The sequence below is a fragment of the Corvus cornix genome, chromosome Z, assembly GCF_000738735.6.
Source record: "Corvus cornix cornix isolate S_Up_H32 chromosome Z, ASM73873v5, whole genome shotgun sequence".
NCBI lineage: Eukaryota > Metazoa > Chordata > Aves > Passeriformes > Corvidae > Corvus > Corvus cornix.
This window is the reverse complement of record NC_046357.1, coordinates 34,093,340-34,119,098: the sequence shown is the minus strand read 5'-3', so window position 1 is coordinate 34,119,098 and position 25,759 is coordinate 34,093,340. Positions and strand designations below refer to the sequence as shown.

At 41.9% G+C, this 25,759-nt stretch overlaps 1 protein-coding gene across 24 annotated transcripts in view; it reads right to left on the bottom strand.

Moving 5' to 3' along the window:
- Positions 1 to 1,801: 1,801 nt before the first annotated feature.
- SEMA4D (semaphorin 4D) overlaps positions 1,802 to 25,759 on the bottom strand; it is a 100,675-nt gene continuing 76,717 nt past the window's right edge. For 14 of the 24 annotated variants that reach the window (XM_039567000.1, XM_039567002.1, XM_039567008.1 and 11 more), the window contains 3 exons: positions 21,427 to 21,599; positions 21,166 to 21,209; positions 17,587 to 20,052 (listed from right to left, as the gene is read on the bottom strand). In XM_039567000.1, coding sequence (XP_039422934.1) covers positions 19,136 to 20,052; positions 21,166 to 21,209; positions 21,427 to 21,599 — 1,134 coding nt within the window. In that variant the 3' untranslated portion in view covers positions 17,587 to 19,135. The other 10 variants (XM_039567012.1, XM_039567013.1, XM_039567017.1 and 7 more) reach the window with 9 other exon arrangements.

The window sequence follows — 25,759 nt, the reverse complement described above, 5'->3', positions numbered from 1 at the left end:
ATCTTAAATGGAAATTGGGGGTGAAAGGTCCCAGTGACAAAACATGCTTTTGGCCAGCATACACCCTTGATCCAAAGGTAAGTTGTGATTTATTCATTTGGACCTGTGCCATTCAGATACACATATAAAATTCTGGAACTGCTAAACCCAGTCATTGCATGGAATGAGGACCATTTGGTGAAGAAGTTTGGGTTTTGACTCTGTTTTCTATTTTGTCTTACTGTAGAAGAGCATAAAACTTTGGAAACATAGGTTGTTCACAATCTTAGGGACTTATTTTCAGTTCGTCGTATAAAAAAAATTTAAGGTGTCACAGCTGGTGCACAGATTTTTTTTTTTTCCCCCCCACAAGATTGAACTAAACAAAAAATTTGGCAACTTTTTACTACTTGCAGTAATTTCCTGCAGAGACAAAGCAAAGCTTAGCTATGTCATCCATAACCCATGTTCCCACTCAACTCCACCGAACTAAACTTAAGCCTGCTCCAAATCTGTTGAACAAATGGAGGAGAGACAATTCAAGGAAAGTCTATTTATCGTTGTCCTAAGAACAAAAAAATTAGAACAAACGAGACAAAAATATCTCTGGTGGTGTCAGAAGTCTGCATCAGCATTAATGAAACACCTATGTGAAAAATAGGGAAAATGGTTAAGAAAATAGGGAAAATATGAGTTGTCACCTTGTGTGTGTGACAAGGTGGTCTCATACTAAAGAAAAAGGGTCATTCGAGTCTTAGCATGGAGTGACTGCTGTCTTTAATGTGGAAACACTCATTTAAATCTTACCACATAGGGGAGAACTTAGGGATGACTATGAAGCTTTCTGCTGTGGCTCGAAGCAGCTCTCCACCTGGGCTGATTGATTAGGGAGCATCTTACTTGCTTACAGATTGTTGAACTCCATTAAGCAGATAATAGAGAAAATTTGATTTATACCTCAGACTTTTGTTTCTTAGATGCAGAAGGACAAAACTTTACAGCATTACTGCTCAGAACAATTGTACTGTGGATAGTGTAGGTCCTCATATTTTCAGTCCACACTTGATCATCATAAGGAATGATTGAATTCATTCAGCATAGAATTCTTTTAAGCTACATTTTCTCAAATATAGAAGAAGAATTTTCAAAAACTAGGGTCTTCTTGCATACTTTGTAATCTATCTATTTTAAGCAGTAGTCAGGACTTCTTTATTTGGTACAGAATTATTACTGTCATGGTTTAAGCCCACGCAGCGACCAAGCACCACCCAGCCTCTCACAGTGGGAGCAAATCAGAAGGGTAAAAGCTAGAAAAGCTGTGGGTTGAGATGATGACAGTTTAATAGGAAAAGTAAAAGCCATGCACACAAGCAAAGCAAAACAAGGAATTCATTCACCACTTCCCAATGGGCAGGCAGGTGTTCAGTCAGCTCCAGGAGAGCAGAGCCCCATCACATGTAATGGTTACTTGGGAAGACAAATGTTATCACTCCATACATCTTCCCCTGCCTTTGTATCCTGAGCACGGATGCCATACAGTCTGGAATATCCCTTTGGTCAGTTTGGGGCACCTGTCCTGGCTGTGTCTCCTCCCAACCTCCCCTGCACCCCCCAACTTCCTCGCCATTGTGGCAGTGCAAAACGCAGAAAAGGCCCTGACTCTGTGTAAGCCGTGCTCAGCAACAACATCTCTGTATTATCAACCCTGCATTAGCACAAATGCAGAACAGCCTCCTACCAGCCACTGTGAAGAAAATTAACTCTACCCCAGCCAAATCCAGCACAATCACCAAAGGAAATGTGTTTGAACAAATGAACTTGATGACACTAGAAAGGAATGCTCTTCAAAACACTGGCAACATAAGGGTAAACATAGTAAAAGAAAAATAAGTGTACAAGTTGAAATGTCTTTACATAAATGTGACCCACATCCTAATTTCTAAATCATATGCCAAGATCCTCAAGCCCAAAATTACCTGGTTGGCTTTATGAACTCAAAACAGAAGACAGACTATGTTCTTTGAACAGCACAAGTTTTACTGAGACTACTTTGTTCTTTATTAAGCTGAAATAGCTGACATCAGAAAACCAGAGATAGTTGCAGCATGGGATGGATGGCTTTTCCTGTTGCGTGTAACTTAGTTATTCTTCGGTGCAGTAAGAAAATCCCCTTCCACTTCATGCTTGAGGTGATTCTGAATATCAGTTTTAAAGCCAACTCTAATGCTTGCAAAGACTTCTCCAAATGCAATAACACTAAGAGTACCAGGTATTCTTAACTTGCATACATTTCTCCTTCTAGCCTGTTCATTCCTTTGTCCCTTAGAGGCTGTTTCTCTTGTTGCAGGTCTCCTGAAGAAAAAATTCAGAATGATGTATTAATACCACTCTAAAAATGAAAATGGGGCTTAAAGGTTGCCTATCCTAACTGTTCCACAGGCAGCAAGCATGTCATATCTAAGGTTTTCGAAATTAATCTTTGTTCTAACTGTTGAAGAAAAATACTAATAGATGGGTATGGACCTTTTTTGTAAAAAATGGTCAGCTTTTATGGACAGTACCATTTCTGGAGTCCAGTAGTCTCTGCAATCCAGTTAGTCTACAGATGTGATGAAATTGATCTACTCTATTCATTATACACAGACTTACTCTTTTGGGCAGGAAGAGAACTACTGACTGATGAGCACTTGGTTAGTGGACTGAAGGAACAAGCTGACGTAACTGCGATGAATGTCACAGATAAAATAGACTTCACTGCTGAGAGGGTCATGAACCATGACTTGTACAGGAACATTGATCATTTTGTTAGTAAGTACAGGCAGTTGCAGAAGTGCAAGAGGCAGTTTATAAAAGTCTTACCCATGTTTTCCTCCAGTTTTGCATCATCTTGTCATGTTCACTGATGGCACTTCTCCAGGTATCAAATTCTTTGGTCCATGCATCCTGGCCATCACTATCTGAGAATTGTACATGGGATGATTACATAACGATATAATGGTAGAAGTCAGTACCTGATCAGTTGCAGGACTGCCTGTCCTGCAGGAAGGAGAGCTAGAAGGAACCATCATCTCATTTGGCAGTAAGTGCTGTTGAAATTGTTCTCTCACCCTGTGCAGCAAACTTAATATCCTCCAGAGGAAACAGGCTTAGTGCTGTTTATCTGTGATTCAAGATCTAGAAGGTAGGACCTAAAAATTAGTAGTTCAAACCCATGTAACAAGCACAGGAATGCTTCAGTTAGATCATAACAAGCCTGGGGAGAAAAATGACATGATGGAGAGGACCAGCTGACATGATGAACCAATGACCTGATGGATGTGTCCAGCTAGTATTCCCCATTTTTCAGTAATCGTAGAATCACAGAATCAATCAGGTTGGAAAAGATCTCTGAGATCATCAAATCCAACCTAGGATCCAACACTACACTGTCAACCAGACATGGCACCCGGTGCCGCGTCCAGTTTTTCCTTAAACACCTTCAGGGACTGTGGCTCCACTACTTCCCTGGGCAGCCAATTCCAATGTTTTATCATCCTTTCTGTGAAGAAGTTCTTCCTAATGTCCAATTGAAACCTTCCCTGGGGCAGCTTTAGACTGTGTCATCCTGTCCTGTCACTGGTGGCCTAGGAGAAGAGACTGGTCCCCACCTGGCTGCACCCTCCTTTCAGGCAGTTGTAGAGAGGGATAAGGTCAGCCCTGAGCCTCCAGGCTAAGCAACCCCAGCTCGCTCAGCTGCTCCTCACAGGACTTGTGCTCCAGACCCTTCACCACCTCTGTTGCCCTTCTCTGGACACGCTCCAGCACCTCAACATCCCACTCCATCATCTCCCCAAACTGCGGGCACCCAGAACTGAATGCAGTACCCAAGGTGTGGCCTAAGCAGTGCTGAGTACAGGGGAAGAATGACTTCCCTGGTCCTTCTGGCCTGTTGCTGATACAGGCCAGGATGACATTGGCCTTCTTGGCCACCTGGGCTCACTGCTGGCTGGTGTTCATCCACTGTCAATCAGTACCTCCAGGTCCCTTTCTGCCTGGTCTCTGTCCAGCCATTCTGTCCCCAGCCTGTAGCGCTGCAGGGGGTTGTTGTGGCCAAAGCAGGACCCAGCACTTGGTCTTGTTGAACCTCGTTGCTGGATTCAGCCCATCAAGCCTGTCCAGGTCCTGCTGCAGAGCCCTCCTATCCTCCACCAGATTGACACTCACCCCCCAACTTGGTGTCATCTGCAGATTTGCTGATGGTAGACTCAATCCCCTCATCCAGATTATCAATGAAGATATTAAATAGGACTGGCCCCAGTACAGACCCCTGAGGGACACCACTGGTGACTGGCCGCCAGCTGGATGCAGCTCCATTCACCACCACTCTCTGGTCCTGGGCATCAGCCAGCTCTTAACACAGCAAAGAGAGCCCCTGTCCAAGCCATGGGCTGCCAGCTTTTCCAGGAGTGTGCTGTGGGGGACAGTGTCAAACAAAGGCTTTGCTCAAGACCAGGTAGACAACATCCACAGCCTTCCCCTCATCCACCAGGCAGGTCACCTGGTCACATAAAAGGGCATCAGGTCGGTCCTGATTTAGGAAGGACCTGTCCATCCTAAATCCATACTGGCTGGGTCTGATCCTTCAGCCCTCTGTAGGTGCCATGTCATTTCACTCAAGAGTTCTTTATACTTCCTCCCAGTGATAATTAAAGAAGGGATATGTTACTGCATCTTGGTAAAATTCTAGTGCTATTTCTGTTTGCCAGCTTTTTTTGCAGAAGGTAAGACTGATGGTGACATATTTTCTGTTTATCCTTTGGGACACTAGCAACAGTGGTATGTATGTTTTAAGAGCACAGTGAGAGCCCTTCTGTCTGCTTTACATTTACGTTGGTTTCACTGAGATGCTCTTAATTCTGCTTCCAATGCAGATTTCAAAGTAACTGGAGTGATGGCATAACTCCCATGGCTTTTCTCTGTCATTGAAAAAAGCAGCACTGAGCCTTGACAGACTCACATTCAGTATTAACCAGTTGGTTAATTTTTCCTTCATTTTGCCAAGAAAATCCATGCTGTGTCATGTCCATTGCTCCTGCTGTCTTTTTAAAGACTGTTCAGACCTTCTCCAGGCCTGGGTAAGGTCTCAAGAGCTAGTTGCAGCAGGCATTCTGGATACTCCAAAATCGTGCAGTTGCTGAAGTTATTTAACTGCCTACCTGCCTAGTTAGTGTCCCGATGAAGCTGAGAAAACTGACCTTGCCCAACCATAGATGGTTTACAAATCATGCAATTTCAAAAATCTAGGGTAGTGGGGGTTTCTCTTTACCTTCTGACTGCCTTAAGTCCATGTGCATTAAAGAATTTTTCTACATTACCTTGTAGAATTCCAGCTGAGTACTTACTTGTAGCTCTCTATTACTCATTTGGTTTTCAGTTTTTGTTAATTAGTTTAGCAGGTTTTGGTTCAATTTCTAGATCATAACTGCTAATTTACATAAGCCCTTTGAGGGAAGGGGTAGAAGGAGTTTTTATGGCTCTAAAACATTTTCGTAATTGAAGTGGATACTCATGCTGCAGGCAAGAGTTACCACCTTTAGATATGCACATGTTTTATGGGTGAATATTACAGAGCTTTACTCTTATCAAGGTCAGGCCAAACACAGCATGCATTTGGAACAACCGTACCTTTATCTTCCACTGTGATCAGCACTTCCGACGTTGTGTTCCCAACTTTTGAGATGAATGAACATCTGTATTCTGTGTTTTCTGATACTGAATCTTTCACCCAGCTGAGAACATGCACTCTGCCATCAAGCAGCATGTGAGATTGCTCTGTGATGCACGCCTTCATCTTTTGTCCATTCTTCTTCCAGACAAAGTAGGAGTCATCCGGACCTGTAAAAATGTGAGGTTATTCTGTAAGAAAATAGACGATGAGTCTTTGAAAAGAACACAAACCCCATCACATCAAGATTAGGCTTAAAAACATGAATGGTTGATTGTAATGCTTCTTGGGTTTCTTCAGCTAAAGTTCTAGCTACCAAAAACCTGGGATAAAGAGGAGCTAACTCTGGAAATTTAGGTTCAAGCCAAAGCTGTGAGTTTGTATGTATTGAGGAATTCTGTGTGGATTCTCGCAAGGGGGAACTTAGCACACACATGGTAGAACCAATGATGAACACCAGCACCATCTGCCCGTATGAATTCCTGTAGCACTAGGCACATTGCCTACTGCTGCCCAACATAGCTCCTGGTACAAAGCTGAAACCACCTGAGACATGCCTTGCAGAATCTGAAAAAAAGGCCAGGAGGGGAAAAGTTCAAGAACTCAGTGCGTCAAAGATGCTGGAAGTAGTAATGAAAAAGGCAGAAGTGGAAAAAGCACAGAACCAGTAGTCACAGCAGGCACTTAAGCAAGACAGAACTTGAAAGAAGCTTGGATCAACAACAAAGAGCAATTTAATTTTTTAGCCTGGTTACTGTTATTTGTCTTAACCTGCAAGGGCAACATTTGAATAAATCAGAGATTGACAGTAGCCTGGAGGAGAGAACAGCTGTTCCCAGAAAACTGGCAAGGTTGGCTGAAGTGTGCTTGGCAGCATCAGAGCCTTTCCATTTAAAATACAGACATCTGGGCCAAGCTAAGATCTTTGTAATTCTGATGTTTAAAACATGACTATTTCTCCCTCTGGGCCTAGGATCCAGACTAGCCTTAGCATGAGAAGATGTAAAGAGAAATTTGAGGTAAAAAGAGAATGAACTATTTTTGCAAATATGTCTTGACAGAACCTACTACAGCTTTTACTGTGAGCAAGTTGATGTGGCCTTTTTTCCCTAGAAAAATACAATTCTACTGTTAGTGTCCCAATTAAGTTTTAGATAATCATGCAGAGAAAAACCAACTAGTTTTCACATTTGTGTACTTCCTCAGTGTATCATATTAAATTCTTAACTCCTAAGTTTTATTTCCAAATCTCCCACAAATAATGGGCACACAAATTAGCAATAAGAGTAAGGGTGAATGATAGAGAACATGATCTAGTTAAAGCATTGTAGAGTTTCTCTGAGGGAAGTGGCACAGTCTGAAGGGCTGACAGCAGAAAATAGCTGGTCTAGCACACTTTTTTTTTAAGGGGTTTTATGGATGATTGTACTTATTCTATAGTTGACAGCAGACTGGTTACATGTCACTAAATTAGTGGGAAGTCTGGAACCAGGGACAAGTTACTTCAGTAAACTAAAGCTGAAGTTGAAATTTGGACAAACTTGAAATTTGGAGGAATAGTAAGTGCAAGCACAGCAAAAAAGTCGAAATACCTAAGTGCCATTTTAGAGCCATGCAAGGAAGTGGCATATTTAGTGCAGGACACTTCCCTAAACTTACTTCAAATGTACTAGAGAACCTGCTCTATTTTCCTGTGCTAAAGATCTCAGTTGTGCTGGAAATCTGTCAAAATTTCAGCTTACATCCACATTTCACCAAGAGATAAATATGCAATCATTTCTTTATACATGTATAAAGAAATGTATAAGTATAGTAAAATATGTAAAATATAAATTTTGCAAGCTGTCTTGGTTCAGATTGGCCCCTTACAAAGTTGCAACTTGGCAATTTTACTCTTCCTTTGTTTTTCTGTGCAGTCAGAAGCACTGGAAATCCCCAGAGATACATACTCATCCCCACTTACACTGGTTGACAGCAAAATCTAGGTGCAAGCAGTACTCGGGATTTTACTGATCCTGTTTCAGTGGAGCTTGTTTCCAATTCTCGGGCAATTACCTTCTCTACTTTGATTTCATTTTCAGATGGAACAACAGAAAAAAATACACTGTGAAACAGTTTAACCTGCAAAAATTTTCAATCACATTTGTTACATTTTCTACAACTCTGTGGTGAGAAATTCAGAATCATATCTAATGGTTAGGGAAGTATTTTTTTAAGATAAAGGAAAATAACACGAGCATATTCTCTGCATTTTCTATTGTTACTATAACACAAATTAATTGTATGTCAAGTGCAACCTTTAAAATACAAGTTTCTGTCAAACCTGATCTACTTACTTTGCCATCCATGTTAGGAATGCTTGAAAGATTTAAAAAAAGTAATCTTATTAAAACATAATAATCCAATAGAGAACTAAACAGCACAACAGGCCAGGTATATAAGTAGCTATGTCTGAGAAGTCATTAAATATATTTCAAACAGTTAACATCAAAAACATTGCTTCAATAAACTACATTAATTACACGTGATGAAATAAAACCAACTCCACCACCTTGGTGATTCTAGAAGGGGAATTAACAGATATCAAACAAAAATATAAGAAACTTTGTGGCATTATCTGAACTACCCCTTTTCTTTGCATAAGCCCCTCAAAATTTCCAGTGTCTGTGGAAGTGTTTGCTTCTTTCCCACATAGACTTCATTTCCTCTGCTTTCAGCAGTTTGAATGAAATTATAACACCCAGGTAGTAATGGCCCAGGTACTGTCCAGGTAGTTTCTGCCAGCAGAATGGGTTCTCTGACCTATGTGAAATCAGGCTGGTTTACACAAATGACATATTTAATACCCAGATGATTTTTTTCTCAGTATTTTCCATGAGAAAAAAATTCAGCTGTCATAGGTAGCATAGAAACTCAAACCACTGCAGCTGCTTGTAATCTTCTACCCACAATCTGACTGCATTCACTGGGTTATTCATGTAAATTTGACCTAAGGTTAAAAAAGTAAGTAAAAAAAAGCAGACTTGAAGCAACTGAAGTATACAGCTACAGAGTCAGAGCAGCATGGGGATGCGCCCTGCTCAGCTGGATCAAATTAAGCATTTGCCATATACACATCACATCCTAATAGACATACGGGTTTCAAGACAGCTTGGAGACACTAACTTAAAAGGAGCAGATTATGGATTAAGTTGAGCTCAGTGACATAAGGCAGGAGGACCAAGAGGGAGCACTGGCCACGCTGGCTCATTGTGCCAAGTGCTGCAATGTGCAGAGAGCTGTGGAGATTTCAAAAGCAGCCCAGTGAAGCTGCACTGTGAACCCTGAGCAGTGCTACCACTGCTGGTGGTTCAGCATAGGGTCTCCCTCATTTCTAACCCAGTTCTTGAAGGGTAGCATTTAATAAGGCTTCCCTATATTCACAGAAACACTTCCAAGATAAAAGACAGGGGACTTGTTACAACAGCAGGAGCCATCAGCAAACCTAGACCCCAGCTAATAATTTCTGCAAGTTGCCAGCAAATTGAAATGCAGGGAAGATAACCGACAGGTATCCCACAGAGAAATTCTACCAGGGTAACAAAGAATCTTTTACACAAATGCCTATAATCTAGACAAAGAACTGCTACCGGAGGCTATCCACAGTGATGGGAAGTTCAGGTTTAGGAAAAAACTTCCTTGTATAACCCAATACACACCAAAACCTCTTTCAAAGCTCACCACGTGCAGCAGACTAAGAAAAAGAATGGCATCTGGATTTAATGCTTGCTATCAAGCTTGCAGCTTTCCTGAATGCTACTGAAGCAAACATCCCAGATTTCTGAAAACCAAGATCATACAGGAAGCCCTCATCCAGAGCAGGGATTAAGTTTTAAAAAGGCCCTATAATCTGGATGCAGGAAGTTTTTTTTAAATCAGGCATCAAAGTTAGCCCAGGAAGAGGTTAGTCAATCATTAATATGAAATATTACCACCAGCACTACCTAGTATGTGAATGAAAGATTTAGGGCTGGTCATAGTTCTTGAGTTGTAGGAGTCTGAGTCATTGCTGCTGATAACATACCAGAATAATAAATCAGTACAAAATGAAGCCATCAGTGGATAACTGACTGGAAAAGTGAAGAAAAAAAATCTTTAATTGAGGCAATCATCTTTGCAGTTTTCTTCAAATATTGTGCAAATTAAATAGCCTGTACCCCCTATAACAGGCGTGCATTTTTTTTGTAGTCTTGTTGACTGGTGTTTGTTTTTGATTGTTAAAGTAGGGCAATGCATTCTAGAAGACAAGCTTGACAGCAATGGAAAAAAGTCCCTTTAAAAAGCCAAGAAAATAGACCGCTCTGAAATGCCACAGAATATTACTTCCAACACCACATACTTCATACTGAAGGATGCATGACGTCCTCCTCCTTCAGACACGTGGTGCTTCATTAAATTACCGGTCCCTGTGTGTGACATCACCACAAGCTGATGCAGCCTTACGAAGGCAGATGAAAAGCAGGAAGCGCTTCCTGCTAAACGTGAACCACCTAAAAGCTGGAAGCAGCAACCAGTCACTAGAGGTGATGCACAGCACACGTGGGTGCAAGTAGGACACGGCCTCTGTCTTCTTGGAGTGGAATTTAAAAGCAGGTTGGGAAAATGGCTGACTGGCACATTACATGAAAATGCAATTGGTAACTGTTCATGCATTTATTCAGATGTTCTCTGACGGTGTCCAGAAAAAGGTTTTGCAATTGGAACATAGATAATTGTCTGTGAAGAAAAATCAGATGAGGCACCAGTAAGCTAGAACCAGGGACTGTCAAAAAAAAAAAAAAAAAAAAAAAATTAGGTTCCATTTTCACAGTATCACAGAATTAACTAGGTTGGAAAAGACCTTTGAGATCATCAAGTCCAACCTATAACCTTACACCACCTTATTTAGACCATGGCACTATGTGCCACATCCAGTCCTTCCTTAAAACACCTCCAGGGATGGGGACTCCACCACCTGTGTGGGCATCCCATTCCAATGCCCAATCACCCTTTCTGTGAAGAGTTTTTTTCCTGATGACCAGCCTAAACTTCCCTGGCACTTTGAGTTTGCCTAATTATTTCTGGCCATCCTATCAGCTAACAAGGCTACTACATTAAGTTTTAAAATAAAGTGAAGAAAATTGGAGAACATATTTTAAGGAGTAACATGCTCTCCAAAAATCACTCCTGTTCTCCAGAGAACACAAACTACTGCTTTTGCTTTGTTTGTCAGGTAGATCTAGCAGAAGATGACTGAAGAGATGGAAATGAGACTTTCATCTCCACTGTGGGGACAATGCACACACAACATGCTGAGGCAGCTCTGGTAGCAGTTTCTGCTGAAATAGCTGAAAAAAAGATGACAGCTTTGGTCTAAATTATTACTCAGTTAATCAGCCACACCAGTGGATTAATAATTACAAGTCTACAGGCTGTAGCTCTCATGGGCAAGAAAAACATGTGTACAGGTAGCCAGGCTGCAATCCTGATCAGTTGCAGGTAGCAAGATGTTCTGAGGAAAACAGTGTAAAATTGTGGTTATGCTCCAGATTCCAATACCAGTCCAAATCCATCACATCTCTTTAGGCATGACTGGGAAATCATGGCCAGCGTGTAGGAGTTATTACCAGTGTACTGCTCCAAGCTGAGGCATTACTGAATCAAGAGTTCCACATTAGCAAGGAGAAAAACAGATGAAATATTTATGCTGAATTGCAAAAGAAGAAAAGCTAAACTGGGAGGCCAAGTAAACTGTTGTAAGCAAATGGTACAGGAACAAAACACACCTCTGAATCCCCCTCTCCTGAAATAAGACATCCCAAAAGGCATTTGGGTCTCAAAGACCCCAGTGCAAAGCAAGCTTCTCCTTTTATACATACCTAGGCACACTACAAAAGCTGACATGGATTCTGCAAAACTTCTTCTTCCTGAGCCCTCGTAGTCTCCCAAAATCGCATACATTAAATTCAAATGGAGAATACTGCCTCTTTTGTGACCTAGTCAGTTCATCTCTGCTGACAGCCCATGCAGCACCCAATCCCCAAGCAAGCTGAAAAGCTGAACTAGACAACGAAGCAGCAAAGCTGCTGCTTCACAGAGGTACTCCTGCAGAGGTGCCAGCTCTTTTCCTTGGCCTCGACAGACTTTTTGACAAGTAAATCTCTCAAAAGGGCAGCTCATTCAAACTGTGTGCAGGTACCAGTGGAAGGCTTTGAAAACCATGCAGTGGCTTCCTTTCCCCAAGCCCTCTGCTGACACGAGATGCAGCCTGTAAGACTTAGTGGTGAGTGCCTGCAACACCTACTGGCGTGCAGGAGACACACTACAGCACACTGCAGCTTCAAGTGTTTCACACACATTACAACAGCAGTAACCACTGCAGGCTACAGCTTCTAGTCCTAAGTGGACTGAATCTTCCATGGGAAGGTATTTTAGGGCCTTTTTTATGTTTTAATCATTTATAAACTACCAAAAGCCACAAAAGATGTTTCCCAACTGCACCTTCTTATTCATTCTGCAGGAAAAACCTGTGCGAATGTGGTCAGCTGCACACTGTAAAAGGTAGGAAAAAAAATTGATGAAATCTTCTGAGAAAAAAGTAAGACACTTTTGGTTCTACTTCTTTTCCTTGCTCTCTGCCTTCTTGATTTGATGCCTGATGCTTTTTAATTTGCTTTATGCTTAAATTATTTTTACACTGAACTTATTCTAGCCCTTACTGGAAAACCAATATAGTAAAAAAAAAAAAAAAAAAGCAAGGAAAAGGCATTCTTGTTGCACACCTTTCCACATATTTCTTAGCTTGACATAGCCTTTACACATAAAACTGCACAGCAAAGGAAATTTCTACAGAGATGTTTCAAAATCTGCTGCTGATGACAGAATTTAAAAATGCATCATCCATGTCACAGTCCTCATGAAAATGAATTTTCAATTTCCTTACAGAAATCACTGTGAAGGAAACCATCAGAGCCCAGCACTTACAAAGGCGTTTAATGCTGTTAGTTTTGCATGCAGGCTTAGCTATGATGGTCTCAGCAAGCCCTATATCTGAAAAAAGAAACGCCAGCATTGTAGTAAAAAGATTACATTCCTAAGATATTGCAATCTAAAGCAACAAGGGTATCTTTAATGTCTGTGAGTTTAAGGCAAAATAGGTCTGTGATATGTACCCAGTTTTGTAACCTTAAAACTTCCAAGCCCTTTTCTGTTATATATTAAAGGTACAATCTTAATTTTTCAACTTATCTTCTAGATGCGTCCCAAATAATAATAAACAGGTGGCATGTCAAGAGATCTGCACACAGGAAAGGTTAAAACCTAGTGCCAAGGCGCTGTTAAGCAATGTTTTGTCAGTGCAGAAATCATTGAAAAAAATTGTACAAATCTACAAAATGACAAATTAACAGCTACTATGAGACAACTGTAGCCAAAGACTGATATTGAGTCAAAAAGCATGTGATGAAACACCAAAGGTCTGCTGAGCAGACAATTCATGAAGTGGGGTATGAAATTGTTTAACATGGTGCAAACTTACCATTCCCACAGGAAGGTAAACCAACCATTTACTAAGCATACAGATTAAAGTAATGGGTATTGCTTCAGGAAAGCATCACTGTGTAAATCTCAAAACATACTGCATAGAAACTTTAAAGTTCTATAAAGTTTTGAAATATTTGTGCAGTGGATTGATTTGTCCTGGAAGATGCAGAGCTTTTCCTTTCAAGGCTACTAATTAAACCATTCTCACATTTCAAAAACTAACATTGTATCTCTCCACAGCCATAATTAAGAGCCACTTACCAACTTCAACTGGTTATAAAACACAAGTGTATGAAAAATTGCTCTTGATATTTGTGCTCTTGTAAGAGCAGAAAAGTAACAACCCAAGTAAAGTCCATTATAAGATGCTGGCATGCTGTAATTTAAATGCTGTCATTTGTAGTTCTGGACAAACATTATGTCCAGCACAAAGCACATTCCTAGGCAGGCTCATTCTGCTCTGGATGCTGCTCACCTCCATGCCTCTGCTGACTGAGCTCTACACCAGACCAGACCACACCAGGGCACCATGGCTGATGCAATCATGCAAATGATGCAAAAAAACCTCACCCAAGAATGAATTACTCATTTCCATGGGTAAATCAGTCTCTGACAGGCGACTTCCTCCTCCCAGGGGAAAAAAAATCAGGCGCAGCAAGGTATACGGACTTTTGCGCCCTTGTGCTGGGACCTGCAAAGCACCAGCACTTGGTGACACGAGCACAGGCAGCCCTCAGGTGCCGGGACAAGCCTGGGGCTGGCCTCTTTCAGACTCACTCTGCAGGTGCCTTCTCAAGAGTCTTACTCAGTCTGCAGCAGTCCTCATGAAGTGCACTGCATTTTGTATTCTCACTGCATTGCATTTTGTATTTTCCCACCCTTCTGCATGTCTTTCAGTGCAACTTCAGGCTCCACCAAAGAGGAACCTCTAGTGAACCACCCGCAGTTATGATTCTTCAAGTTATGGATCTTTTCTTCCACGGATGTGGGAAACTTTCTTGTACTCCTAAAATAGCATAACCACAGGGAACAGGCATTGTACGTGGGTATTACCAGATACCCATCTTAATATCTCCATGAAATAATAACTCCTTTAAAGTATACTGCCAAGTTCACAGAGCTTTTATGGTCACACTCCTGGGTTTTTTTACCAAAACTGGAAATAATCCAGTATGTAAAATCTCCAGCTGCAGACAAACTAAGGGAGGGAGTCATCCTGACACCATGGACAGAGAGTCTCGATCTGCAGGTAAAGCACAGTGTTTTGCAGCATTTCTGATCATAGAAGTATTTACACTGTTGCACAGCACACTCAGTGTATTTTAGCTATGTCATTGGTCTGTGAAGTTATCGACATGGAGATACTACTCCAAAGCTGAGGGAGGAGGTGCCAGTAAAACATCTCCGAGCAGAACCAAAACTCTAGAAAATGCCTGTTCCTACTATATTTCAACAGAGCACACCAGAGAAATTATACAGCAGGTGCATACATCATCAACTCACTGTCTCTCCCCTGAACTAGATGGTATAGTATTTTGTTCAATTTATTTGAAGCTTGCCTCAACTGCCTGCAAAGATTTTAAAATTCTGTAATGGGAGAGTAAAGTTCTATTAGAAAAAGTACACAGGAAACGTAATGTTTGCCCATGCACACACAGCAGACAGGTCTCTGCAGAAATGTGAGACTCTTTGGGGGACTAGAGAGAGACAAACTGGGAAGAAATTTGTGAAGGGAGATTTATTCCCTCCTTTTCCAGAAGGGCAGGAGGACTCCATGCTTGAAAAAATTTATATTTCAGAAAAAATGTACCAGTTTACCACAAGTGCTGTTTGTGCTGTATCCACTTTACCTTATGGAAATGAGCCAGTTACAAAGTTGTAAAGTGTTATCCTTAGGCAAGCTTTCAGGTTAAAACACGTGGGATGAGTAAGAGATGAGCAAAAGAACTCACCAACTGCTGCCGAGTTTCCAGACAGCTTGAAACAGATATTTACAATTAAAAAAAGGAAGAGATTCAGCAATTCTGATAAAATAACAATTAAGTTAGAAACTTAATTAAAAATAAGCTTGAGGTTTTTGACTGGATGATGTGGCAATCTATGTATTTGCATCATACATTTACTGATGCCATATCCTTTTTGCAGACAAGGCACAACATTTAACTCTCTGCCTGTCTCATTTAACCCTGTTGCTCCTTGCAAACACGTTTTACCTGATAGTCATAGCTGAGCAGAATAAAGTTCCATTACAGCTATGTTAATATAAAGAAATATCAACAGACACCGAACAAATCTGAACAAATCCAAGCAGAGACCTTCCTTGCAAAAGCAATTGCTTAGCCAACCCCCACCCAGGATGAATTCATATATCCCCACATGCAGGACCCAGAAAGATGCAAAATATCTGCACCAGTTCAGTGTGATGGTTTACATTTGCTGGTTTGTTTGGTTTTTAACTCAAGAGACTAAAGTTGTAATCTTGGGTAAGACGAGTGTGATGTCAGCCAATTGCCTTGTTTCCCAAAGGGAGCAAAACCTCCATCCATGACACAAAGTCCAGTCCTTCCCTGCTTTGAGAGGCATTGGAAGTGCTTCCACAGCTGGGTCACCTTGGCCCCACCTGTGCCATTACTGCATCCCTTGGATGTCAGGTGTTGTTAGCTTCTCACACTATTCACCCCTACACCTCCTGACGACTCAAGTCCACAAGCTGACTTTAGGACACTGCACCTTCCTTCTTAAGTTCACTACCAAGGCAAATACAATTTTTAAGGACAGCATCAGCATCATGTTAAGATGGACACTGCTGGATGAAAAAAAGCAATTTAAAAATAAAGTCCAGATCTGTAGTATGATTATCGAACTGTTTAAATCTTTTGTGCTATTGTAACTTTTTTTCCCCATGGTGGACAATGAAGTTTCTGAATTGCCTATGGCAAAAGTGAACGAATTACTGCTGAAAAGTGTTTTCCAATCTAAATGATTCTATTCTATCAAAGAACCTTCATCCCACTGTTGTTCCTTTTAGCCATGGAAATACAAACAGTGCCTTTATTAAGATCTATGCTTATAAAGATTTATGCATTTTGATCTGATTCCAGATAACACTAATGGACACAAATATGGAACAACACTACTTTTTATAATTATTCAATTAGTGTAATTTCTTCTTTTAAAGAATAAGGTTACATATGAAGACCCGTTTAGATCCATTAAACCACACTTAGTTTAAAACAGCAATTACAAATCGTAATTTGTAACAATCTAAAAAAAACCTTGAAAAAAATGTTGAATTGCTATGGAAAAAACAGCTTTGTCCTCCTGTACACCTCATATAATTTATCTGTCATAAAATGGAAGTTGTTATTACTGTATGTACTTCACCATTTGAAATAAGATGAAAAAAGAATGACTGACCTGGTCCAGAAAATATGCTAAGTTCAAATCCAATAAAAGTGTGATTTTCAAACTGCATACACACTGACAATGGAAATATCTACCTGCTAGACATCCATGTGCAATCCTGATTCACTGAATTCCTTCAGCATGCAAGTGAGCCTAATAAAATCAGTTACCTATGAACATACTAAAGTGCATTGCTGAATCAGAGCCTCCATTATACAAAACAATACTCGCAGTGACTCACTGTTGGTAAGAGCATGTTGGCATCCTGATACCATCTCTGCTCTTGCTCCCCCCCACCCAAACATCAGAAAAGTAAAACTTACACAGTACACAGTGACACAGCTAAACCTTTAATGCAGAAAGTGCTGGCTTATACAGGGGTCCTCCAACTTACCTGTGGCTTGGCAGAAGAGGTGGAAGGGTCCCCGGATACTAACATGCTGTGCCTGGTCACTTAGGAAAGGTGGCAACAACATGACCTTTACGGGGTCTTTGCTAGACCAAACATCAGGCTGGGTACTGGTGGGTGAAGGAGGTGAATCACTTCCCACACAGGACAAAAAGGAGGTACCAGTAGGAGGGAAAGGTATAGGAGATGAGGCTGTGTGACAGAAGAGGACAGAAAAGAAAGTAAAAGGGTACTAAGGAAAAAAGTTGCAAGAAATACATCACACAATGAAGAAATAATGCAAAAAGACAGGTGAGTTTTAGAAAGGTAGTAAGACGAAGTGTCCCTAGACCCCTAGAGAAGAGCACTTCCCTCCTTCACCCACGTTGTTTTTCTCCCATCCTTCCCATCTCCCCACCCTGGGTTATATATAACCCATACAACTGAAGCTGAGAGGCTGCTTCAAATTAATTACAAAAAGTTTTTACATTCCCCCCAAAGGAAATCTGAAGGAACATTAGTGCTTGCCAAATGGAAAGCACTGTCATTGTGTCACGTTTCAGAAAAGCCAAGATGTAATACAATTTATTTTAATATTTATTCTGTTATATGTACATAATTAAAAATAGAAAAATAAAACCAAACTGAATCTTATAAAATATAAACCGTTTACACTAAGATGTTCTAAATTATGTTTGCATGAAGGTTCAACACAGAAAAGCAGCCCAGGCATACTGCTATTTACTGTTAAAATGTATTCTACTTCTAGCAATATTTACAGAAAGAAGCAGTGAGAGGAACAATTCTTCAGGACTGTACTGCACACAAAATGCTTTTACAGACAAACAGTGCTGCTGTGAACCAGGCTGAGAACAAATGCACACTTTCACGTTAGCAGGCATGATTCACATAAACAGTTCAAAGGACTGATTGTTTAAGCAGCTCCAGTTTCAAGTCTCCAGTTGCATAGGAGAGTGAAGGTATCATCCAGAAAGGGTGACGCTGCAAGTATTTGTCACAAAAAGAAGCTGAGTTATTTCTGAATCTGAAAAGAAGAAAAAAATCAGCAATGTTTTCTCATCAGGCTGTGTCCTAACAGTCCATTCCAGCAAGTCACTAGCTGAATTGTTGGAGTTAATTCTTCTTGATTCCTGTTTTGCTTCCACAATGCAAGAAATCTCTTTCCATGTCACTGCTAACTGACAGTTGCTTGCCTGTACTGTTCTATAAACTAAAGAAAAAAAAAAATCCAGTTTTGTATAGAAAATAAAATGTGACTATGTCCAGCTGGCTGGCTGGTGGGGGGAGGAAAAAAAAAAGAAAAGCATTTGTTTCCTCCTTCCCCATTCCCCACTTACTCCATGTTTTGAACTGATATTGTAGTACCTACATTTCTAGAAAGCAGCAAAGAAAAAAGCCTTTAAACAAGATTATCCCTGAGTCTTACATAAATCAAGGCAATGCTATCCCCATTATACCTTAAAATCTAAGATACTTACAGAGCAGTTAAAAAAATTAACTTTAACCAACTAAAGAGATCTAGTGTGCCAAAACACAAAGCATAAAACTAAAAACAATCACTAGGAGCAAAGAAAAAAAATGTCCCAATCTGGACAAAAGTCTATAATTTACCAATCTGATAAACTAAACTCAATTTCCAATTTGGAATTAAAATGAAACTAGATCTTCTTTTAATGGCAACTAAAAATATGTGTAGACTGAAGTACTTTTTAAAGCCAACTGAATTATAAAGTTACTTTTACACTCTATTGAAGAATATGGCCAAAGAACAAGCAAGTAGCTTTACTAGAGCAAAGCACTCACTGGAGGGGAAAACTGGGAATAAACAAGTGGTGATCTGAAACTGGCCATTTGAAAAAAAAATAGAAAAAACCACAGTACAACACAAGATGCTACGGTCTCCAGACAAGTACACCACTTCTCTAATCTGTTGAGATCTGAATGAAAATTGGCTTGCTGTACAGCTTAAGCATGTAACCCCTGCTATGGCTTAGCTGTCACACCCAGGCTCTCCGTGCTCAAATAGCCAGCCGCAGGACCACAGCTCACTTCCGCCACTGAGAGGGACAACGGGGCCTTCACTCCCCCTCCACATCCGAGTCAGCGTACTTGAGCTCGCACTTGACATCGAAGGGCTTGTCCCTGGCCTCGCGGGATGCCTGCGAGTCCCCTGCCTGCAGCTGGCTGTTCCCGCAGTCGGGCTCGGTCTCGTAGCCGGTGTCGTGCGCAGGCTTGGGCTGTTCCCCACTCTGGTGGCTGACACTGCCCTGCTCCACCAGCGTTTCTTTCACACTTTGCTCACAATCAGAAAAATCTGACTTCGTCTTCTTCTTACCGAGCAGCATCACAGAGCGAAACTTCAAGCACTGCCCTGGCAAGTAGCCTTTGTAACAGTTGTAGGAGAGCAGGCACAAAAAGAGGATGAAAAAGAAGAGGAAGAGGAACATCAACAGGAAGTTATCATTTGACTTGAGGAACATTGTCTTTTCCGGGACTGCATCAGGAATTGAATTGAAGAGCTCTGTGCTGGAGGCTACACTTGTTAGGACAGGGCCAATGGGCTTTGATAATATCCTTGCTGTCGTTACTGGTACCATGTGAGTGGTCGAGATGTGAGCAGTGGACCCCTCGGTTGATACAGCTGACACTTTTGGCACATCACTATTACCTTCTGTTGGTGCGGCTGTCACAGTGGGGCCCACTGTGGTATGCTGCATTTTTTTCAGTTCCAAAACATGCTTAGCCAGCACTTGAGAAAATTTCTTGTTTTTCACTTTTTCTTCTGACAAACATTGGTAAACACCACTGTCTCCTTCTGATAAATTGAAGATGAGCAGTGCCTTTTCCAGCAGACGGTACTTGGGACTCTCCACTCTCAGCACATCATCTTTGAACTTCCAAACTACCTGTGCCAGATTGGACTTTTGAGAACACTTGAGTTCTGCTGTGCTCCCATGCTTGAATGTATGCTGTAGGGGATTCTCTCTTACTTTATCTGGAACATCAAAATAAACGTGCAGAGTATCAGCAATGATTCCAGTTTGTTCTAATCTGTACAGCTTCACCAGACTGTGTTACAGTCTTACTGGAAGCATGAAGATTATGGCATTCACCTCACAAGACCAGGTGGACAGCATGCAAGGATCTCAGTGGAATACCAAGCTGCACGTGAAACATCAACACAAACTAAGAGATAGGACACCTCAACTCTAAGACAGCCTCCACTTCTAGACAAGTGAGACCTCAGTGACCCACAACTGAGAGTACACCTGAGACAAGTCATTGTTTGGGAAAGATACTGTACTTAGTCTCATTTTATATCCAATCAGTGCATTTTAAGTAAACCAGCAACTACAAAATATCCAAGAGGAAACTGAATTAGGAACTCTCTTCTGAAAAAAAAGATTAGTTGCACTTAGGGCACACCCACAATGCCACCCTGTAAGTTAACAAAAAAAATAACAGGCAAAGCTCTCTTAGCAGTCCAGAGTTTGCTAGGATTAGAAATAAAAAGTGAGTACATCAAACTCTTAAGAGCTTTTTTTACTGCAGCTCAAATCTCCTGTAACTGTACTCCTCTTTACGATCTCCTTGATCTGGTGGCAGCAGGACATACTATAAAGAAAGGACCTGTGGTTACTTGGTTAAAGCACTATGGAAGGTACTTCAGCTGCTCTGTATCATGTTCTGAGTTCCCCCTCCCCTCTCACCATAAAACCAGCTTTTTTTATAGAATCATTTAATCTGATCTAGCAGCAATAACCAAGCACTTGTCAAAGCTCACAGTAGAATGTCAAATGCTGCATCAAAGAGACAGAGGCCTCTGCATTAGAAGTACTTCTGGTATTGCTTTCATTCACAAGTCACTGTTGAGGTGCCCCCATTCATTTCAGGGGGTTGTGCACTGCATACTGAAATGCATACAAACACAGACAGTTTTTAAGACAACATGCAGGTTGTATAAATGCTCAAATATTCAAAGCAGAATCCCATACCTATTTAAATGCAAATCAATGTCCAGATAATCACAAAATAAAAGCTGAAATAAACAGAAGTCTTTCACCACTCCACCTAGACATATGACAGAGCTCTTCAAAGACTAACTCACCAGAACAAGAAGATGCATCTCCACCTATGTTTTGAATCCAGCTCCTGTAAAAGGAAGTCCAACCATTACAACTTCAAATCTTGTTTCCTAAAGTCTGCCCATCCTTTTGTACTAAATAGGACTCATCTAAACAGAACTAACAGACATAAATGGATAGGAAAAAGTCTGTATCTGAAAACATTCAATTTTTAAAATTCCAATCATCAGTAAGACTGATTAAATACTGATTGTAACTGTAAGGTAACCAAAGGATACTATTACCTTTCCATTTCACCTTCTTTAAAAATATCAATGCAGGAAGCTTCAAGGGGTTTCCAAGCACAGTAAGGATCCCTTGCTAAAACACAGTCAACACAAGTGGTGTACTTGTCACAGAATGCCACTGGAGACTGCACCACACCAGAATTTGAACCAGCAAAGAGGTATCTTCTGCCCTAAAGAAAACAAAGCACAACAAAAAAAATCACAGCCAATCACTTTCTCAAACCCAAACAATCCAATTCATTGAACAATTTAAATATTATTAAAAAGTGCATACATACAGGCATTTTGTAAAAAGTGGTGCCTGAGGAGAATAACCATTTGATTAGCTTTTATTTCTAGACAGTTATCTTGGAAATATTGCAGCAGCGCTGAAAGTGCAAAAAGACAACAAAAAGCTGAAACAGGTATGTGGAAAGTAATCATGTCTAACTATGACTTTACGTCTTAGGTTACAATGTAAGATGTAACCAAAAGTATGTATTCTATCACCATCTGTTAAACCAGGTAGGGCAGTGTTCTTTCTCTCTTCTGTGACAGATCCCTGATAACTCCTTCCAGAGAGGTATCTTCTGTTAATGAGCTATCTAGGCTCACTGCATGACTCATAAAATTACATCATCCCATTGTGAGATGCTCCACCCAGGGGGAGGAACCAAGCGTTCCTACCTGGATATAATCTGAGGTGTGGAAGGCCACAGGCAGCCCTTACCTACAGGATTCCCAGAGGACAAGAGCTACATAACCACCACTGGACCTTCAGAGGAAGACCAGACCCTTCTACAGGATCACCAATTCAACAGAACCACTTCAAAGAGGACTGCAGCCACCACTTAATCAGACTGCTACCACCACCCTGCCTGGCACGGCGTCATGTTGTATGCCGACTGTCAGGTTAAGCCAGGGTTTCTGTATTATTGCCTTGTTATATATACTAGTAAGGAACTATTATTCCTATTTCTCATATCTTTGCCTGAAAGCCCCTTAACTTCAAAATTATAATAATTCAGAGGGAAGGGGGGTACATTTTCCATTCCAAGGCAGGCTCCTGCCTTCCTCAGCAGACACCTGTTTTTCAAACCAAGACAGATCTTGGCACCCAATGTGCGGTTCGAGGGCATTGAGAGAAAAGGGCGAAAAACGAGTAACAATTCCTGGGTAACCTGATTTTTGTGTGCTGAATAGAGAAACCTCATTAGGCAGCACCATGTGGGCTAGCTTACCCTGGTTCGGGTGGCAGGTGGTCGTGGCTATATCTCTCCCATTTGCAGCTCCTTATCTAAACATGGGTCCTACAACTAAGGGTACCATGACTGTTATCCAGTTTGCACTATGGGTCAAATAAGGTGAGGAATTAATGGATTTTTAAATTCCCCTGGAAGGTGGGCACATGGATACAAGGCTATCTCACACTGAGTGCATGTTTTTGGGGTTATGTTAATAATGGTACCTTCCGTGAGGCAGTAACACCGGGGGAAGTTTTCTCCCAACCCTTCAACCAGTTCTTTGCGCCTATCCCACCAGCATTGGAAGGGTTTACATTACCTCTAGATATTAACCAAGCGGTGCTGATAGGCCTACTCTATTTAGCACTCAGAGGTAAGGTGAGATTGACTTGGATAACTACCCAGACAACCACCCCAGAGACTAGGGGTGCTGCCCCAGAACCTGACATGGCTCCAGAGACTAGGGATCCTGCCCCACAGCCCACCTCAGAAATGAACCACCCAGACTTAGTAGGGGCACTAATGAAGGAGATGTGTGAGATGTGCAGAGGGAATACACCTCCCCAGCTGGTGGGAAACCCTCTCCCTGCCCCAAAGAGGGAGAGTCTGATGGTGCAGCAGTGGAACCCACAGATATTACAACCATCCAGGCTCCAGCTGAACCACAAGGACAACCACAGCCAGCAGCAGTCGCCCCTGTGCAAAGGAGGAAGTGTAAGACCAAATCAGTACGACCAGTTAATGATGATGGGCAACCAGGGCCCTCACAACCAGCAGGAGAGCCAGAGCCAGAAGTCATCACTGAGTCCCTGTCGCACGACAGTCTCCGTGCTATGCGAAACGACATTGTGCGAAGGGGGCGTGAGCCTTATACCACCTGGCTGCTTCGGGTTTGGGACCTTATGGGCACAAGTGTGCAACTGGATAGTGGTGAGGCAAGGTATCTGGGATCGTTGACCCAGGACCCAGGTGTGGACCAGATATTTGTGAGGGAGCCAGGGCCCCTTTCTCTCTGGGAGCAGCTTTTAATGAGGGCAGGAGAGAGGTTTGTTCACACTTTATCACACAGTTTTTCCAGAAATATGAATGCAATAATCCTTCTATGAGGCAAGGCTTGCTCTGCGCAGGACCTGCTCCTGTTAACCCAAAGCAGCCCTAATGCTTTCAGCTTTCCAGCCAGCCAGTCTCTGCAGCCACATCGGCATCCCCCTTATGAGAGCCAAATGCTTCTTATGGAAGAACACTGGTAGTATTCAAAGGAAACAGCACTGGCAAGACACCTAGGAGAAGGGGAATATAATCAGAATGGCTGTTGAACCATTGCTGCTGGGGATCCCAAATCCCCTGAGTTTGACTCAAGAGTCTGACTCTAAGCACCGCAGGAAAAGACCACACTCATCCTTATTATAAAAGGCAGGCAGCTGCCGTATTTCACTCATCTGCTTTAGAGCTCAGGGAAAACAATGGCTAAAAGTAGACTCTAACTTTCCGTATTATCAAGCAAAGCCTCAAGAAATGGACCTGTGCTACAGTCCCAAACCACCGCGACTGACCCACTACTCCTTTTGAGAGGTTCTGCATAAGAAGATGAATGGCACACCCCACCTCAGCAGTGAGCTGGCTTCACCCTGAGCAGAACACCGAGCACGTTTATCAGCACCCTACTGCAGCTGTCAGGCAAACAAGCTGGATCCAAGCACAGAATGGCTCTTCTTGTACTGCAGCCATACCAATCTCAGTACACAGCAATGTACTCGGAGTCATGTCTGCAGTGAGACTGCTTGACTCCAGCAGGATGAGTACGGTCACAAAATGATGCGTGGACATGCAAGGAAGGATTTAAAGTAGAGAAATATTCTTCAAAAATCTCACATTCAGGTGCAGACATTTGGTCTTGACATCGTAAACACCCTGAAGAAAAGAACTGACAGAGCATCTTAGGGCTGAATTTAGGTTTTGGGGCTCACTGATGCTCTGCTCTTTCAACTAAGGATGTAAGGAGATTCTTCCATGAGAACTCAGAACAGGTCAGTCTCTTTAATGCAATGATCATGAGGAAGTCTCTAGAGGAAACTGCAAGACCAAGCACAAATTAGTTTGAATCCTTCGTGAATATAAAGTGTGCAAAGAACCTTCAAGGAAACTCTTGACACTAGAAAATGCGAGATAAAACAGGATCAAAAAAGAAACTGCTGGTACTGCTGGAAGATACAGCTTGAAAGACAGTCAAACGAAGGTTCAAATGCAGTCTTCCATCCTGATATTTGACATAGATTAGTGCTGGACTGTGATGCAGTGCTCGCAGAAGGAAGTCTACAGTGTTGGAGACATCCATCTTCCTAGGGAAAGTTTCCCATTCTGCTCCAAGATTTCCACAGTGCCCTAAGCACTGCTCATCTCTAGTGCCCTGCTGGGTAACGCTGCAACAGTGCAACACTGCGCATGGATTGTAGTGTCTTGGCCTGTTTCCCAGCTCATGCACTCAAAAGTTCAAGGAACACGCAGCGAGCTGAGCAAACCATTTAAAAAAAATCCAGACACACCTTCCGGTCAAGCAGGAGTTAAGATAATCTACTGTAAGCTCATCTGACTCTGTCCCACCACCCTCCACACACTATGGGAAGAACCTAGAGACTAGCAAAAAATACACTCAGAAAGGACTCTGACTCCAGAGAGGTCTAAAGCCCACCATCAGGGTAATGATCACCCTTCTGTGGTACATCCACTGCTGTGGGTATGCCATGACACATATCACAGTTCAGTGGTGGACTTCGGTAGCCACTGACTGTGGAGGCAGAGACTTGCGTTTTCAGGCTAGGAAGCAGCAGGAATCCCTGCTTGGATGGTACCGTGACGATACAGTTACCATGGCTCTGGCACCTGGCCTCCCACTTCTCATCACTGAAAAGGACCTCTGGTTTTACAGGAATGTACCGGGCAGCATTACTTCAGAGTTTAGTTTTATGCGTCAACAATTATACTTGCAACATGGAGATTTTCCCTTGCAGAAGATACAAACTGTTACTCTCCACTGTGACAATGCAGGAAGCAGTGTTTTATTTCAATTCCAAGCTCTGAGAAAAGTTTCTCTGTGAAAAGACAGAGCA